Source organism: Crassostrea angulata, chromosome 2, assembly GCF_025612915.1.
Source record: "Crassostrea angulata isolate pt1a10 chromosome 2, ASM2561291v2, whole genome shotgun sequence".
Classification (NCBI taxonomy): Eukaryota; Metazoa; Mollusca; class Bivalvia; order Ostreida; family Ostreidae; genus Magallana; species Magallana angulata.
Genome location: NC_069112.1, coordinates 27,436,416 through 27,452,054, shown reverse-complemented (window position 1 = coordinate 27,452,054; position 15,639 = coordinate 27,436,416). Strand labels below are relative to the sequence as shown.

The 15,639-nt window shown below is 32.5% G+C and overlaps 1 protein-coding gene across 1 annotated transcript; it reads right to left on the bottom strand.

Annotated features, from left to right (window-relative positions):
• Positions 1-3,124: 3,124 nt before the first annotated feature.
• Positions 3,125-5,773, bottom strand: LOC128171659 (deleted in malignant brain tumors 1 protein-like). Its single transcript, XM_052837438.1, has 5 exons — positions 5,314-5,773; positions 4,668-4,865; positions 3,924-4,059; positions 3,429-3,595; positions 3,125-3,249 (listed from the first exon to the last, which is right to left on the bottom strand). The coding sequence occupies exons 1-5, from the start codon at positions 5,771-5,773 to the stop codon at positions 3,245-3,247; spliced, it is 966 nt and encodes a 321-aa protein (XP_052693398.1). The 3' UTR covers positions 3,125-3,244.
• Between the last annotated feature and the right edge of the window lie 9,866 nt (positions 5,774-15,639).

Sequence of the window (15,639 nt, the reverse complement as noted above, 5' to 3'; positions counted from 1 at the left end):
CAATCGATGCTATTTTAAATTAAAGTTTGTTCAAATCTGATAAAATTGCATTGTTATTGCACCTAGTTTGAAGTAGACCTCAAATCAAAATCAAATCAAAACTAGACGCCTTAATATGAAAAAAAAAATCTGTAGGGAAATTCTAAATCAAAAGGAATAATTCACCTCAACCTCTTCAAACCTCTTCCCTGTCTGCGGTTTACAGGCGAGCTAACGATCTATTTCTATTGGATTTTAAAGTCATTTTATCAGAATCAAGCAGGTTATTTTAATCACCTAAAGAACAAAACAAATTAAACTATCTGCTTATCATTTCTTATCGTATTCTTTCTCCGTCTTTATATCGAATCTTGTTATGTCTAGTACTTGACGTACATAAAAAGAACAAAGAGGTTGATTTAGAGAATATTGCGTCTTTTATTAACGCATTATTCGGATGGATATCAATATTTACTATTTTTCTGTTTTTCGTACACTCACATTATTTTCTGAAAATTTTACATTTGACGTTCAGAATGTATAAATTGTATTGCTTAAAATAAAATTAATGTTTATTCTTGCAATTTGAATTTAGATCATTTGGATTTAGATTATTTTTAGACGGGGTCTCGTGACCCGTGTCCGCTGGGGCCTTAGAACACATCAATTGAATATACGCTAATGAAAAGAGTGCATAAAGTTATCAAGTAATTTAGTACATATAAGTTTTAAAAACACGTCTTTTAAATCATTGTACGTTCTCTATATATGATCCAAATTCTCAATTAAATAAAATACCTTTATAATTGCTTTAAATATTTCTTCCTTGGGTTTATAAGCATTCTCTTACCAAAGCACGATATCTGGTGGGAGAATGGTTATTCGTTGCAGCAATTTGTAAAATGAGTTAAGTGACTAAATGCACACAGTTCTTGTCCATTTTGTTAAAGGACGAGTTCATGAAATATTAGAGAAGTTGAAGGCTGAGACGTACATCAAGCCGTTGCATTTCTACAGCCACAGTAAAATTTAAAACGTATTCTGCATTTTGTATTTTTTTTAAAACATAATAATTTCACCTGAATACAACCGAACTTCATGCGAGCTTAACATTTTTACAGCTCTTTTACATGGATGATTTCTTCATTTTTTTTGTCTAGAAAGCTGTTAGTCTACCTGCAATATGAATGTTGGTCATCTCTATGCATAGAATGGAATTATATACCTATAAATTCAAATTACAAAAACAGTAATTCTGAATTTACCTTCTCGTATATTCACTCTTCTAATTATAATTACACTACATTTAGTTTTTACTTTAATAAAGCAAAAGTAATACATATTATACATTTGGAAAGGTGGATACATCATGGAAATTGACTATAATGGAGGTCCACCTCCGCCCCGACCGGGGCTTGAACTCTCGACCTATTGAGCCCACTCTCCTAGCAGTGAGCTGCCACTGCTCTAACCACTCGGCCATCTAGGCAGGACAAAAATCTTGCTTTCGATGACGAACATACCCCAGAGCGCTGGCCGCGCACTACACGGCAGCTTGAGATACAGGTGGTTTTCAGTTAAACGACAATTTGAAAGGATCGGAACGATACACATTGCATAGATATATACATAAATAATAAGCACAAACAATGTAATAACTCTCAAATTGACATATACCTGCCCAAATTTAATGATATAGATATACATACAGTACAGGGAATTTCACTATATTGGAGCTCCACCTCCGCCCCGGCCGGGGCTTGAACTCTCGACCTATGGAACCCACTCTCCTAGCAGTAAGCGGTCACCGCTCTAATTAACATATATATATATATATATATATATATATATATATATATATATATATATATATATATATATATATATATATATATTTGAAACTTGGTGTTTCTTTTCTAAATTTGTATTTTTTTTTTTAACTAGAGGCTGTAGACATGTAGCTTTTCGAAAAAAGTCAAATTGAAAGAGGACACGCATGACAATTTGTAAAAATCACATCTATTTTTTTTTAAATATCCATTTTGCGTGAATCGTGGGCAGAAAACCGTCCATGACAGATGAGCCGGTCTAAAAAAAATCAAAATCGCGAACGTGGCTAGCCTTTTAAGCGCTTTGTGTTTGTTATCTATAAACAAATGATAACTTTGGTAAAAGAAAATTTGAGTTGGAGATCGTCGCTAAAAGCGTTAGCACCACCGACTCCAGACCACGCGGAATACTGCTGTTTTTTTCATAAATTTTGTAAAATGGATACCTACTTTGGGTTCTTATTTTCCGTATATCAGAATGTTAATATTTTATTATCATGATAATATAAATAAATATAAACGTTTTCATCTTCCCGCTAGGTTTGTTGTTTCCTTAGCCCCCCCCCCCCCACCCAGTTTTAACCAACATACCATTGTGCCTAATTTCTAGAAATTTGAAGAACTGTCCTTGCTGAAAAAATTCAGACAAAACATCAGAATGAAAGTTGAATTTTAGCATAAATTGAAACACCCAACTCCAACTCATAACGTTTTGAAGCATATGCGAAGGACATGTGGACAATTATTTATTCCAACTTTCAAGACCTCGTCTTTCAGTAGGTGCAGTACTTTGGTTTTTGGCTGGAATTAGGCATACTTTGTCTAAAACGCGCCACACGATTGCATGATACTGGGCAGTTTCTCGTACTTTTTCGGTAAAGCCGGGATTTTATATAAAAAAATTTCGGAAAGATCCTCGAACCAAAAAATTGCATTTCTTTATCTGTTGTCTTTGAACAACAAGTCAATCGGCTTTTTTTTGTTCAGTCATAATGTATGGTGCCCAGCGAAAACTGTAAACTTTATTTCAACTCAGCTTCTATGAACTTTGACAACCGAATAGGTAGACAACTTTTAGGTAAAACCTTTCTCATATCTTTAAACATACCTTCGGTAAAACATACTTTTTGTTTTACTTTCTTGCGCTATTCTGTCATTATTTCATTTTTGTTTTTCTAGTATTTTAAATGTGCACACTTGTATATAATAAAAAAGAATGAAAAGTGTACCTATTTTATTGATCAAAAACTCTAACATTACAAATTTCAAAAACGTTTACAAACGAGTTGATAACAAAAGCACTTGGAATAAACGGCCACTTGTTATACATTTATTACAAAAATGGCATTATCTAATAATTTCAATAACAATTTTTTTTAACTTTGGTATCTTTTAAGTTCTCTTTCTATATTTCTCTTTCAACAGTGGTTGTCCAGTCAACCTAAAACAGATAACTTTGCTGTATTGAATATTCTATTTATGAACTTAGGGCAAAAAATGTCATAAAGTCTAATTCAAAAACAGTACAAAATTGTTTGTTTATTTCGTAGTAATGATTTTTAAAAACAATTTATAAGAACATTTTTCCGCAGATTTTAAAATACTTTGAATTGTTCTTACCACACTGTACTCCAGCATCTTCATCATGGTCGCAATTATGAACCCCAAGTGGAGGATGCTGACAACTGAACCAGTCAGATTCATATCCACTGCACACTAATTCGTCAAAATATATAGGACCAGTTCCACTTCCAAAATGTGCATTGCCATATATTACAACATTCGTTCTTTCATTTTGTAAGAAAAGAGAAAGAAAATAAAAGTTTGTGATTTGAATAAACATGACATGCACTGCACAGAACCAAAATAAACACAAGCAGGAATCTCGACTGCATGTAGCAAGATTTGCTTTTATTACGATTCATCTGTGAAATTTGCTAACGGTATATGCGTACCATGTGTATGAATTAATTATTCGACATAGTTACTATGTATTATGTTGGAAACTTAAAGCTGTATTTAAATGGAACGTATGAAGAAATTGTTTTTTATGTTTTTTCGATGATAAGGAACAGGAACATTAATCAAAAGTCATAATTTTCTACATATACTCACGTGCTCTTTCTCAGCATTCGGCAAACAACTTCAGCAGCATTGTTATCAAAATTGTCATCACAAACTGTTCCCCATTGTCCAAAATAAAGAATTTCCACTCTGTCAGAGTTTGAACTCCCACCAACCAACCGGATTCCTAAATTTTGATTATGCAATTATATCAAAGTCCTTAGACTGTATTTTCAGTAATTTCTTTTAAATGATAACCTCCGTTATAAATTGTTAGATAATAACAGAGAGAGAGAGAGAGAGAGAGAGAGAGAGAGAGAGAGAGAGAGAGAGAGAGAGAGAGAGAGAGAGAGAGAGAAAATAACTTCGTAGAGCAATTGTACAAAAATGTAAAGAATAAAAACAACACAATGCCATGTTTATACTAGTTTAGTTCATTCATGTGAGGATGCTGGTTCTTGTACGTGAAATATGGAGCTTGATCATTATCATTACATAAATATCAGTTAAGCACTCTTCAGTTTGATTGTTCGTGCTTGGTTATGCTATTCAAGATATTTAATTCATCACGCATATTCAATTTATTTTGATAGGTTTCTCTTTAAGCTTAGCAATTGCTTGAAGCATCATTAACTATTATAAGTTGTTAGACTTTACGATCGAAAATGTACTATATTGACATAAGAAATAACGTACTTCCATAAAAATTCAATTTTTTAAATCAATGATTGAAAAAGACGTCACTTTAAAAGTTGATCATTTAAACAAACAGTCCAGCAATAATATGATACTTACTATAATCGAAATGAAGAAGAAGATTGTTGTTCAAATTTCTCAGTTTAGTTTTCTGTGTTGCTATTTCTGACCCCAATGATGTGAATGTTGTTTGCTGTATTGTTTCGAGTCGCTGGATGTCTGAAGACTCGATATTTGTTAAATTCAGGATCTCCTCGTGCAATTTTTGATTTTCATTCATCAGCTTTGAGTTTAAATGTTTTAATGATGCTAGCTCTGATCTCAGTGTGAGGATTCTTCCCTGCTGTACTGTCAAAAGGTCGTGAATGTCCTTAGATTCGCTTACAGTATAATTGTGCACTTTTTGAATTTCATTCATCAACTTATAACTGATCATGACGATATGTTCGAATTCGCGATAAATTGTCATGTTTGTCTCCTCATCATGAATCTCTTGACTTTGTAGAGACAAGGTCAAGTATCGAATGGATTGCGCAATAGTGTCCAGCCTTGATTTGAGGGTTTGTAGTTCTGTCTGACTATTGTTTTGATCAATTTTTTGTTTCATTAATCCAAATGCATTTTTCATGTCCATGTATTCAGACGCGAGCTTATTCACAGTACTAGCAGTTACATTGTCCTTTGACAGTATAATTGTGCACTTTTTGAATTTCATTCATCAACTTATAACTGATCATGACGATATGTTCGAATTCGCGATAAATTGTCATGTTTGTCTCCTCATCATGAATCTCGTGACTTTGTAGAGACAAGGTCAAGTATCGAATGGATTGCGCAATAGTGTCCAGCCTTGATTTGAGGGTTTGTAGTTCTGTCTGACTATTGTTTTGATCAATTTTTTGTTTCATTAATCCAAATGCATTTTTCATGTCCATGTATTCAGACGCGAGCTTATTCACAGTACTAGCAGTTACATTGTCCTTTGACAATGTTTGGTTTTTCAACGTTTGGATTTCTTGCTCTTGACTTTTATCTTGGGCTTTTAAATCCAAAATCTCTTGCATCAAGAGAGAAAGCGTGGTTTCTTTTCCTATCGGCCCATTGGTTGTAGAGTGTCCTGGAATGTTGTCTCCGTGAAAGAGTAGAGCATAGTTATGTGAAAAAAAACACAAAATAAAAATCGTAAGTATCATTGTAACTCCCATGATTATAATGATGCTTTTGGTGTATGATGTTTAAATTTAACAAGAGGTCACATGTTGATAAGAGAAGAGGCATGCAGGCATGTGCGTAGTTTGATCGCCTGTTACATTTTTCTCTGAGATATTTTGAAGCTGTTATTTTAAAAATAAGATTATTGAATTCAATTATATTCAATAACACAGGAATAAGTACGACACTAGTTCTGAAAAAGAAAACAAATGAAATGAAATCCTAATTTCATGTTAACTTCATTTCTATTCATTTCTTTCAATTTACATAGTTTTCAAAATTTAAACCAGACATGCATTTTTATGACAATTAAATACTTTGCTGATGTATTCGGGTTACAAAGTAGCTGGAATTCAAATATGCAAGCATATAGATAATTACAATCGATGCATATTTTGAATAAAAGATTTTCATCAAAATTGCACCAAATTTGGAATATGACCTGAAATCGAAATCAAATCATACAAGACGCCAAAATATAATTAAAAATAACTGCGGGACAATTCTAACTTAAAAGAAACAATCATTGGTGTTAATCTGACTTCTTTCTTGTCTGATTCCATATTAAACGTCTAACAGGTGAGCTAACGCCCAATTTCAATTACATTTTAGAGCAATTTAATCGGAAACACACAGGTTATTTTGGTGAGCTAAGGAACAAAACAAATCAAGTTATCTGATTATCTTTTCTTATCATACCCCACGTCCTTCTCAATACCATATCTTGCAATTGACTTTCATAAAGAGAACATAGTTGTTGGATGAGGGAAAATTGGCGTCGGTTTTTTTTTACGCATTATCAGGTTAAACATCAATTTTTTTTTTCTTAAATTCACATTATTTTTCAGAGAAAGCAATTTCAGATTCTACGAGAAACTTCCAAACTGTATGAATTTTATCGTTTTAAAATGGTTATCATTGCAAGGTTAATTTAGATAATCATTGCTAGCGTCCTTGGGTCTACATTAGTTGTGTGTGGTTTTTAAAATAAAATTAAATATGTTTTGTGTAACTATTGTATGATACTAAGCACATTTTTATTTTTTTGGGAGATTATTTTAATCAACTCTCCTATGCAGTTACTCAGACAAACCGAAAGTGAAACAGTGTTTGGACCTCAGCACAAATCAAGACTTAGTTCTTGAAACTAATCGATAAATTCAATGTAATGTATGCTGAAGCATTGCTTTTCAAGGAAACTTATTTATAAATACCTTGAAAATAGTCAGATTTTAAATGGTACAAACAATTTAAATATTTTTTTTAGTCGTATGTATTCCTACGCCAGAGTTCAATATAGTCTCGATCAACTCAATGCTCGGCTGTCCCTGTAAATCCTTGTCGGAGATTTACTGTGTCAGCCGAGCATTTGGTTGATTACCTTGAAAATAGTCAGATTTCAAATGGTTCAAACAATTTGAATATTTTTTGTAGTCGTATGTATTCCTACGCCGGGGTTCAATATAGTCTCGATCAACTCAATGCTCAGCTGTCCCTGTAAATCCTTGTCGGAGATTTACTGTGTCAGCCGAGCATTTGGTTGAACGAGACTAGAGTTCAATATTGCTTGGATCCATACAATTTTCGATTGAATTATTTTGTCATTAAATATTATTTAACATGATTCATATGGGGGTTTCTCGACACTCTTGTCGAAAAAGTCCAAAAATTCATTTTATAAAAATGTGCGTAATTCAAATTAGGAACTACATGTACTTGTCATGCAAAATAATATATCATTGATTTTAAAATAAATAAAAATCGACAAAATCAACTCCCGTCAGTTATTCAGTACTTTGATTAATGGACAAGATCCAGGAAATTGAATGTCGCGAACCATGTCTTCTATTTACCGAATTTAATGTTCAGTTTATATTAAAATACATTTTTTGTGCTTAATAAGTTCAATAGATGCAGGGTTTTTGTTTTAACACTAGAAGAGTATTTATATACCACAGCTAGAAAAAATCGCAAACAAACGGAAACAATATATAACGATAACTGTGTCACATGAAACGAAAAAAAATATGTGTGACTCATGTCTTCAAAACAATTGTATATATACTTATAGAATGTTTTAATTATACATAACTAAAACATGTGTACACAGGAATAAAACCAAATACATGCTGCAGTATTTTCTCTTTTGAAATACTTCACCTATTTTAACTATAATATTTACACGAAAGTTGACTACCGTAACTCCCATACAATGTCTATACGTGTGGATGTATTAGTACAATTCTGTTACAATATATTTACAAGACAAGCCAACCTAATTTAAGGTTTCTAAATACTTGATTCATGATTTTTTGAAGTACACAGTCTCATAACTGACGCGATGCTTGCATACAAATTTTCATAACGCGCTAACGCGCGTTACTCAATTTGTATGCACACACCGCTGCAGTTATGAGACTGTATACCTAAATAATCACGATTCAATGCTATACAATTGCACAAACTCATCATCTTGATATCACAAGATAACAAAATGACACTGCACTATATGCAATCAATGAAAAAATTGAAATTTTTTTTTATATATTTTTGCATTCACTAGAGGTAAGAAAAATAAAAGTTTAGTGTCAAAATTGAAATAATTAGTTTGAAAGATACATCTTAAACGGGCTCCTTTTTTGTCATTTTCTTTTCTTCATTTTTTTCCAATTTTATCCCGTGAAAGTCAAACAAAAAATAGTTTACGATTAACTTATTTAGAGTATTTATTGAAATGCTTTATATCATTATTCAAAACTTGCTAGGCTTTTCATTTATCCTTCCAATTACTCTAAGGCATCGTATTAAGCTTATGCCTAAATTATTGTTTATATCGAATCCTATTTAATGGATCAAATACATTCGAAAATGCAATATTAAATTTTGTAACGATTGATCAAAATTATAAAAAAAATAAATAGGATACAAACCTCACACAGTTTTTTTTACCATCCATATCAGGTACTTTAAAGTAGTTGAATTTAAACAAGAAAGCAATTTAGAAAGAACAATTGGATTTATCATGTGTTGCTCTAGATTTCAAAGACCATTACATGTAAGACCAAACTGAATATTCACGTCTAAAACAAACCTTTTATCAATCTTACAAACCTTTTTGTCAAACATATATGTATTTTGCTCTCCGGACGCGTTTTTATTATCATATTAAATAGTTATAACGTAGAATATTAGGTTAAAAAGAAGTTGCTTATTCTACTTGGCTACAAAACTGTATAAAACTTTCAAGAAATATTATTGTTTTTTAATCGAGAAAAAAGATGCATTCAAGTTGTAATGGTCACCATGCAACTTATATCATATCAAATCCATCGTACCTTACCACAGGTCACGCCTGCATCTTCACTATGATAACAGTTATGAGGTCAATAGCTTGATTACCACAATCAAACAAGTTACTTTCATATCCAGTGCGAACAAAATAGGCCCGCCTCCTTCACCAAAGTGCTGACATATGCAGATGCATGGCTCTTTTAATTTCAAACAGTAACGGAATCAACATGATATTAACTTTAAATCGTTTCTTTTTCATTCGATATTTTGTATTCATCGGACAAATTGATTTTTGACGTAAAAATAAAGCCGGTTATAACGTGCTTTGCCATAGCATCTTGCTAAAATCTGTCACCACACACTGTTACCGACGTTCCCATAACTCTACCCACCACCCTGTCACCCGAACCACCTCCACTTAATCGTATATTTCAAATGTGATTGATGAAAACGTCGCTGTTAATGTTTAAACTTGTGAATGCAGTTTTTAGGTGATGGGTTTTGTTTTTTTCTTTTTAAATGTCATTTGTATTAATCTTCCTTATGAATCAATTGTTATTAATTTCAAGTGCACATTCACTATATTTATGAATGCGTTTGTGTAAATGTTAAAAGGCCTACAAACAATCTTTGGGTCGTAACAACAACATAGCATTAGTACTGTACAAAGTCATCAAACATCTTTAAAAACATCTTTATGTATATTTGCCACCCCCCTGTTCCATAAAATATGTAAGATATATGAGAATGGTTGACTAGTTTTTATAAGTTCGTAGTTAAAAAAAGTTTATATTTCATAAAACATTTATTCAACATACATTCTTATGATGCTCTCTTTTTATCATACAGATGGGAAAAGACAATTATTAGCCTTAAAATGTGTATTTTGTGAAATATAATCATCAATTATCATATAGTGATATTCTTGATTTTTTTTCCAAACATATTAACAAAAATAATTATCTATCTTTCAGTAAAAAATTGTAATACCTTTATTACTTTGGTTATAGAAAGACTACTAAAGATTCTCTTTCCCTCGTCAAATACATGAGGGAATTGAGTAGGTTTTCTGATTGGGGTTTTCAGCTCTAAAGATTTATTGTATATCTAAAGTATTTTTAGGCAAGCTAACAACCTATTTAATTTTGATGTTAAACTCATATCATCACAAAAAAAACAAGATACTTCAGTCATTATGATGTAAACTAAAATGAAAACAAAAATATGTGTTTATCATTTCTTATCGTATGAACACTTGACTTACATAAAAGATATCAATCGGTTTATGTTGAAAATAATGTCTTTGTTTAGGCAACATCCATGCGAAATTCTAGGTCACACAAATAAGCATTAAAAATAACTAAATAAAATGGCAGCATATGAATTATTTATATATGCAAACTTATATATTGTGGACAGAAATGTATATACGTTACACCCAATTTATTAGAATTCATATTCAATCACAAATCAAAACACATTTGTATGTTTTTTTCTGGTTTTGTTTTGTTAATTTTCTGTGATATCATGTTTCATGTAAAATATGAATATTTGTAAAGAAAAACAGCCAAAAAAGCAATAGCGAAACTATTAAGATTTACATTTAAAATTGTGTCTTAACGAGGCATAATGAGGTACTAATAAAGTAAATTCGCTTAATCTCTTTAACATCAACTTAAATGGTGTGTTAATATGGTGCCTTGGAGTTAAAACATTTCGACATCATTATTTGTTTTTAAATCATTATTAAAAGAGTTGTTAAAAGAGTTGTTTAGAAATTTTTCTATTTGTTCCGTATAAAATAAAATATTAAATATCTAATACCTACCTTTATTCAAAACAAATGTTGAGTTTCAACCAGAATTAAACAATGTATGCATTAAAAAAAGTGATAGCGAACAGTGTTCAAAATTAAAAATCCAAAAGAAAATTACTAAGCAATAGCAGAGCAAACACAGACCTTTACAAATATTAGAGGTAGGATCTGGTGCCTAGGAGCATCCTCTGCTGAGCGGTCACTCCTTCTCTTTGTCGTATTCGGGGAAACGGGAAAATATTTAGACACTTTGATGATTATAATATCAGTAGTAATAGCCTAACAATAAGTATGAAAATGATTTGCACGGGATTTAATTTTGTTAGTTGATGTATTTGGTGGAGAAAAAAGAATAATTTCTCTTTGAAAGTAGTTACAATGCATTTATAACTTTGGTAAAAACGTTTAAAGAGTCAACAATTTGAAAATTTACACTTGCAAATGTTTTCCCTTATTTAACACTGTTTGCGTATGTTATTCCTGCAAACCATCATTATGGGTCAGGAGGTCACAGTAGCGTATAAATAATCTAGGTCACTACTTTTTCTATGTGCTCAAACTAACTGACTTGTGCCGAGATATCTATTAGATATAGTAATGAAAACATAATTTAGGCCTAAAAAACAATTATTTTGTTATACGAAATTTTAAATTTTAGTCATTCATTTTCTTAAAATATTGATTGCAGGGGATAAATAAATCATTAGGCCTGTAAACAGAATGTTTATGGATCGACATCGTTACCACAGGCATTTATGAAAATTACAATAGCAATTTGTCAAAGGAGTTCTTTCAGTTAATATTTTTACATCTCATGTTTTTTAAACAAAAAATTCAATGGATATTTTGTTTTTCTTTTCATATGAATGTTTTCTATCTGTTTCTGCAGATTCTTTGATTTTCTTCTTATTTTAAGAGGGGGTTACAATTATGAAAACAAAATCACGTTTTATAACCGCTGGCCGCACAAGCACGGAAGCATGGTATAAAAACAAATGCACGTGTTGTTTTGTTATCCCTCAATATATCAAGATAGCCAATAAAAAAGACATACAAAAGATATAAAGCGTAGTATAAAAATCATATTTATTTCCTCTCTTGAAAATTTCCATGCGACCGATTTGTCTTGATTTCTTCTTCAATCCTTAATAATTGTTGTTCGTACTTTATGGTTACATTTAAGTTATTGTTTGCAAATATTTTACAATTATCCCTTGTATGTTGTTATTTCTCTTTTTAAAATTCACCCGGCATCATTCCAGAACGTCGTAGACTTGTATTTGTATCCTTCATCACGATATTTCCCTTTTCTTTATCTTAATACACAGATCGAACCAAACTTGAGATTGATGAAAGGGTTAATTTTTTTAGGCGTGTGCAGAACAAAATGCCCTCAATATATGATCTGTGTTTTATTTGAATTAGACTGTGTTTATTCCTTTAGCTGATCGACAGGTGTTAATTATTTACTGCTGACAATTTAAGCATGCCTTGTAGATAAATCATCTCTGACGATTCCATAAATCTTAGCCTCGGACATGTAAAATTATATTGGTCATCACACTGTTGTAGGTTGAACTATTCGATTTAAATATTCAATAAAAACCAAACACTTGTATATTTTTAAAACATTAACTTAAAATAAAAAAAAATTTGGTGATGGTGAGGGGGAAGGGACTTATCCGAAATGTTTACAATAAAAAAAGAATAAAGATTTAAATGGAATACCCATTATAGTGTAGCGGATAGTGGGGGGAAATATTTCACTTGTAGAGACAAGCACCAAATTTTGCATGAAAGTTCGTTGAACATTATTTGATTAAAAAATATGTTGGCCATTCAAGTTTTGGTCATTTTCAAGATGGCCGCCTCTTATCTCAAAATGGCGTCTTTTTTCATATTTTTTTCATGATATTTTAAATATTTCTGGGTAATATTTTTATTATCTGTGAATTTATGAATAAGAATTTGTTGCATGATGTAATTTGGGGTTCATTCCAAATATGAACACTCTGCGCATGCGTTTTAAAACATGCTGCAGTTCATTTTTGAATGAACATTATCTAATCGTCTGAGCAGTTGCAGCTGTAAAGAGCAATGCAAAATAATTCGGACTTGAAACATTTGCAATTCCCAGAACAACTAATATTACATAATTCAGTAGTTCTTGACATGAAGCTGCAATTAGTGGTAAGGATGTCTAATGGGAAATCCCAAAACCGCAATCTTTATCCCAACCCCATCTGGTAGGAATGGTGAGGTTTGTCATTTGCATAGTGACTGACTTAATGTACTGTTCAGCTTGCAATACAGATCTCTTAATATGCTCTGCAAGAGCAGCTATTGAGGAATCGAGGGATGCCATAACATGGTCGCTGCTTACGAGCAAAGAGGTCAAGGCGCGTGTCTTTTACTTTATTGGCAGTGCAGGACCGAACGTACATGATGTCTACAAATTGATCATACGTTCTGTCACACTATCATAAGGAAATCCTTAGAATCTAAATACCTCTGTAACGTTCTCAACACATTTCAGCCTGCTTTGCCCTTATTTTACCTGTCCCAACAAATGCATACTCTGTATTACAATCCGTAAATGCATGAAAGAATAACAGTGCTTTTGATCTTGCACCCAGTGATTTAACAATATCATGAATTGGTATTCATTGCAATTCCTTGCCCTTTCTAAATGTCACCCATAACTCACTAACTTTTAAGGGGGATGTGCGGCAGTCTTTTACATTTGAATATAGAATATAAACATTTCTTGAACTGGCTTGTTTCTGTCCGAAACTGGCCAAAACGGTTGCCAAAAGATGTAAAAGCAATAAATATGAAGTCCTTCATGTCATTTTGTCTGAAAAGTATGCATACAAAAACATGTGAATGCCTTTTTAATCACTCAGAACAGCTGTCGAACTACGAAGCTACAGACTTATTTTGAAGATTTAAAAATTTGAAAAAATATGAAAGGATTACATTGGTGTCCTCTCTACAAGGTGAGACAAAGTCTGTATCTATAGCTCTGTTACTGACAACATTTTTTACTTTGTAACAACTATTGTAGTTTCTATCGTAATAGTTGCAGATACGATTTTGTCTGCTAAAACCCAATAGTTCAATTTTCCTCGAAAAGAGTTTTAAGTCTACCTTCCTTCTAGATTCGTTCTCAGTTAGCAATATCGCCTCATCGCATTTTACAATTTCATTGTTCTGCTCATGTACTTGTGCAATGGCTATGCTTGAAAACTTCAGTGATTCAGTTTTTCTAATGAAAAAGTTTCCAAACAAAAAGCTGATTCTTCAAAGTCATAGTTGGCAAATGTAGAAGATGACTGTAGCCTGTTTTCTAAACTCTTATTTCCTGTCAGAGTAAGCAATTTGATTTACAAGAATTTTCGGAAAATGAAAATCAGAAATTCCCCCCATTGCTTTTCAATAATGTTTTTTGAATACTGGTGTGAAATCTCAGTCGATGCCCTATTTTTTAAGCTAGTCAAGTATTGCCAAACAGTGTACCGACAGTTGCTTCACTCAAAACAACCAAACAATGTCAACCCTTGGATAACTTGGATAACTATGTCAATGACAGTATCCTAACGCACATCACTTCTCTTGCGCAAGGTCATTGGAGAGTAGATATGTTCGATGTTTACAAAGATGATAGTCATAAGCATAAGGGTGAAAGAAGAAGAAAGCAAGGCTTAAGATCTAAAAGGAAATTACTAGAAACACTAGACCGCCAAACTCTTTGACCACTTTTCTTCGGTTTAACGAGAACAAAACAAGACAATTTGGATTTAAACAGACCAAATCGTATCTGCAACTATTACAACAGAAACTACTATAGTTGTAACAATGAAAAAAATGCAAAACAATGCTAATGCAAAAAAATGCTGCATTGGGTAGTATCAATTCAATCATCACAGTAAGCTCGGATACAGATTGTTGTTGTTATTGGTGTGGTTGTTTTTGGTGATTTAAAAGTTGATGAGTTATGGGTAACATTTTGAAAGGGCAAGGATTTGCGATGGATACCAATTCATGACATTGTTAGATCACTGGGTCCACGATCAAATGCATTGTCATTCTTTCATGCATTCACGGATTGTGATACCGATTCCGCATTTGTTGAGACAGGTAAAATGACTGTCAAGCATGGCATGCTGAATGTGTTTGAAAACGTGACAGAGGTTTTCAGATCCTTAAGTTTTCCTTGTGATAGTGTGACAGAACATATAATCAATAAACTAGAAGAACTTCTAGTCATCATCTACGTTCGGTCCAGCACTGCCAATAAAGTAAATGACATCCGCCTTTGCTCGTCTTTGCTCGTAAGCAGCGACCATACAATGGCATCCCTCGATTCCTCAAGAGCTGCTCTTGTAGAGAAAATTAAGAGGTCTGTATTGCAAGCTGAACATACACTGGGTCAGTGACTATGTATGTGACAAACCACACTATCCCATCTTCCAGTTGGGATAAAGATTGCGGTTTTTCGTTTTCATGAGGGAAATCCTTACCACCAATTGCGGCTTCATGTAACAAAACTACTGAAATGTTCAGGTAATATTAGTTGTTCTGGGAATTGCAAATGTTTCAAGTCCGAATTATTTTGCATTGCTCTTTACAGCTGCAACTGCTCAGACGATTCGATCATGTACATGTACATTCAAAACTAAACTACAGCATATTTTAAACGCATGCGCAGAATGTTCATATTTGGAATGAACCTCAAATTATATCATACAA

Bases quoted from the DNA above. Each gene is read 5' to 3' on its own strand.
- LOC128171659 (XM_052837438.1), bottom strand. From the start codon at position 5,773: ATGGGAGTTACAATGATACTTACGATTTTTATTTTGTGTTTTTTTTCA. The intron at 4,866-5,313 runs ATATCGTCATGA...CATCATTAAAAC, and splicing joins AATTTATCGCGAATTCGAAC to ATTTAAACTCAAAGCTGATG. The intron at 3,596-3,923 runs GTGAGTATATGT...ACAAAATGAAAG, and splicing joins CGAATGCTGAGAAAGAGCAC to AACGAATGTTGTAATATATG.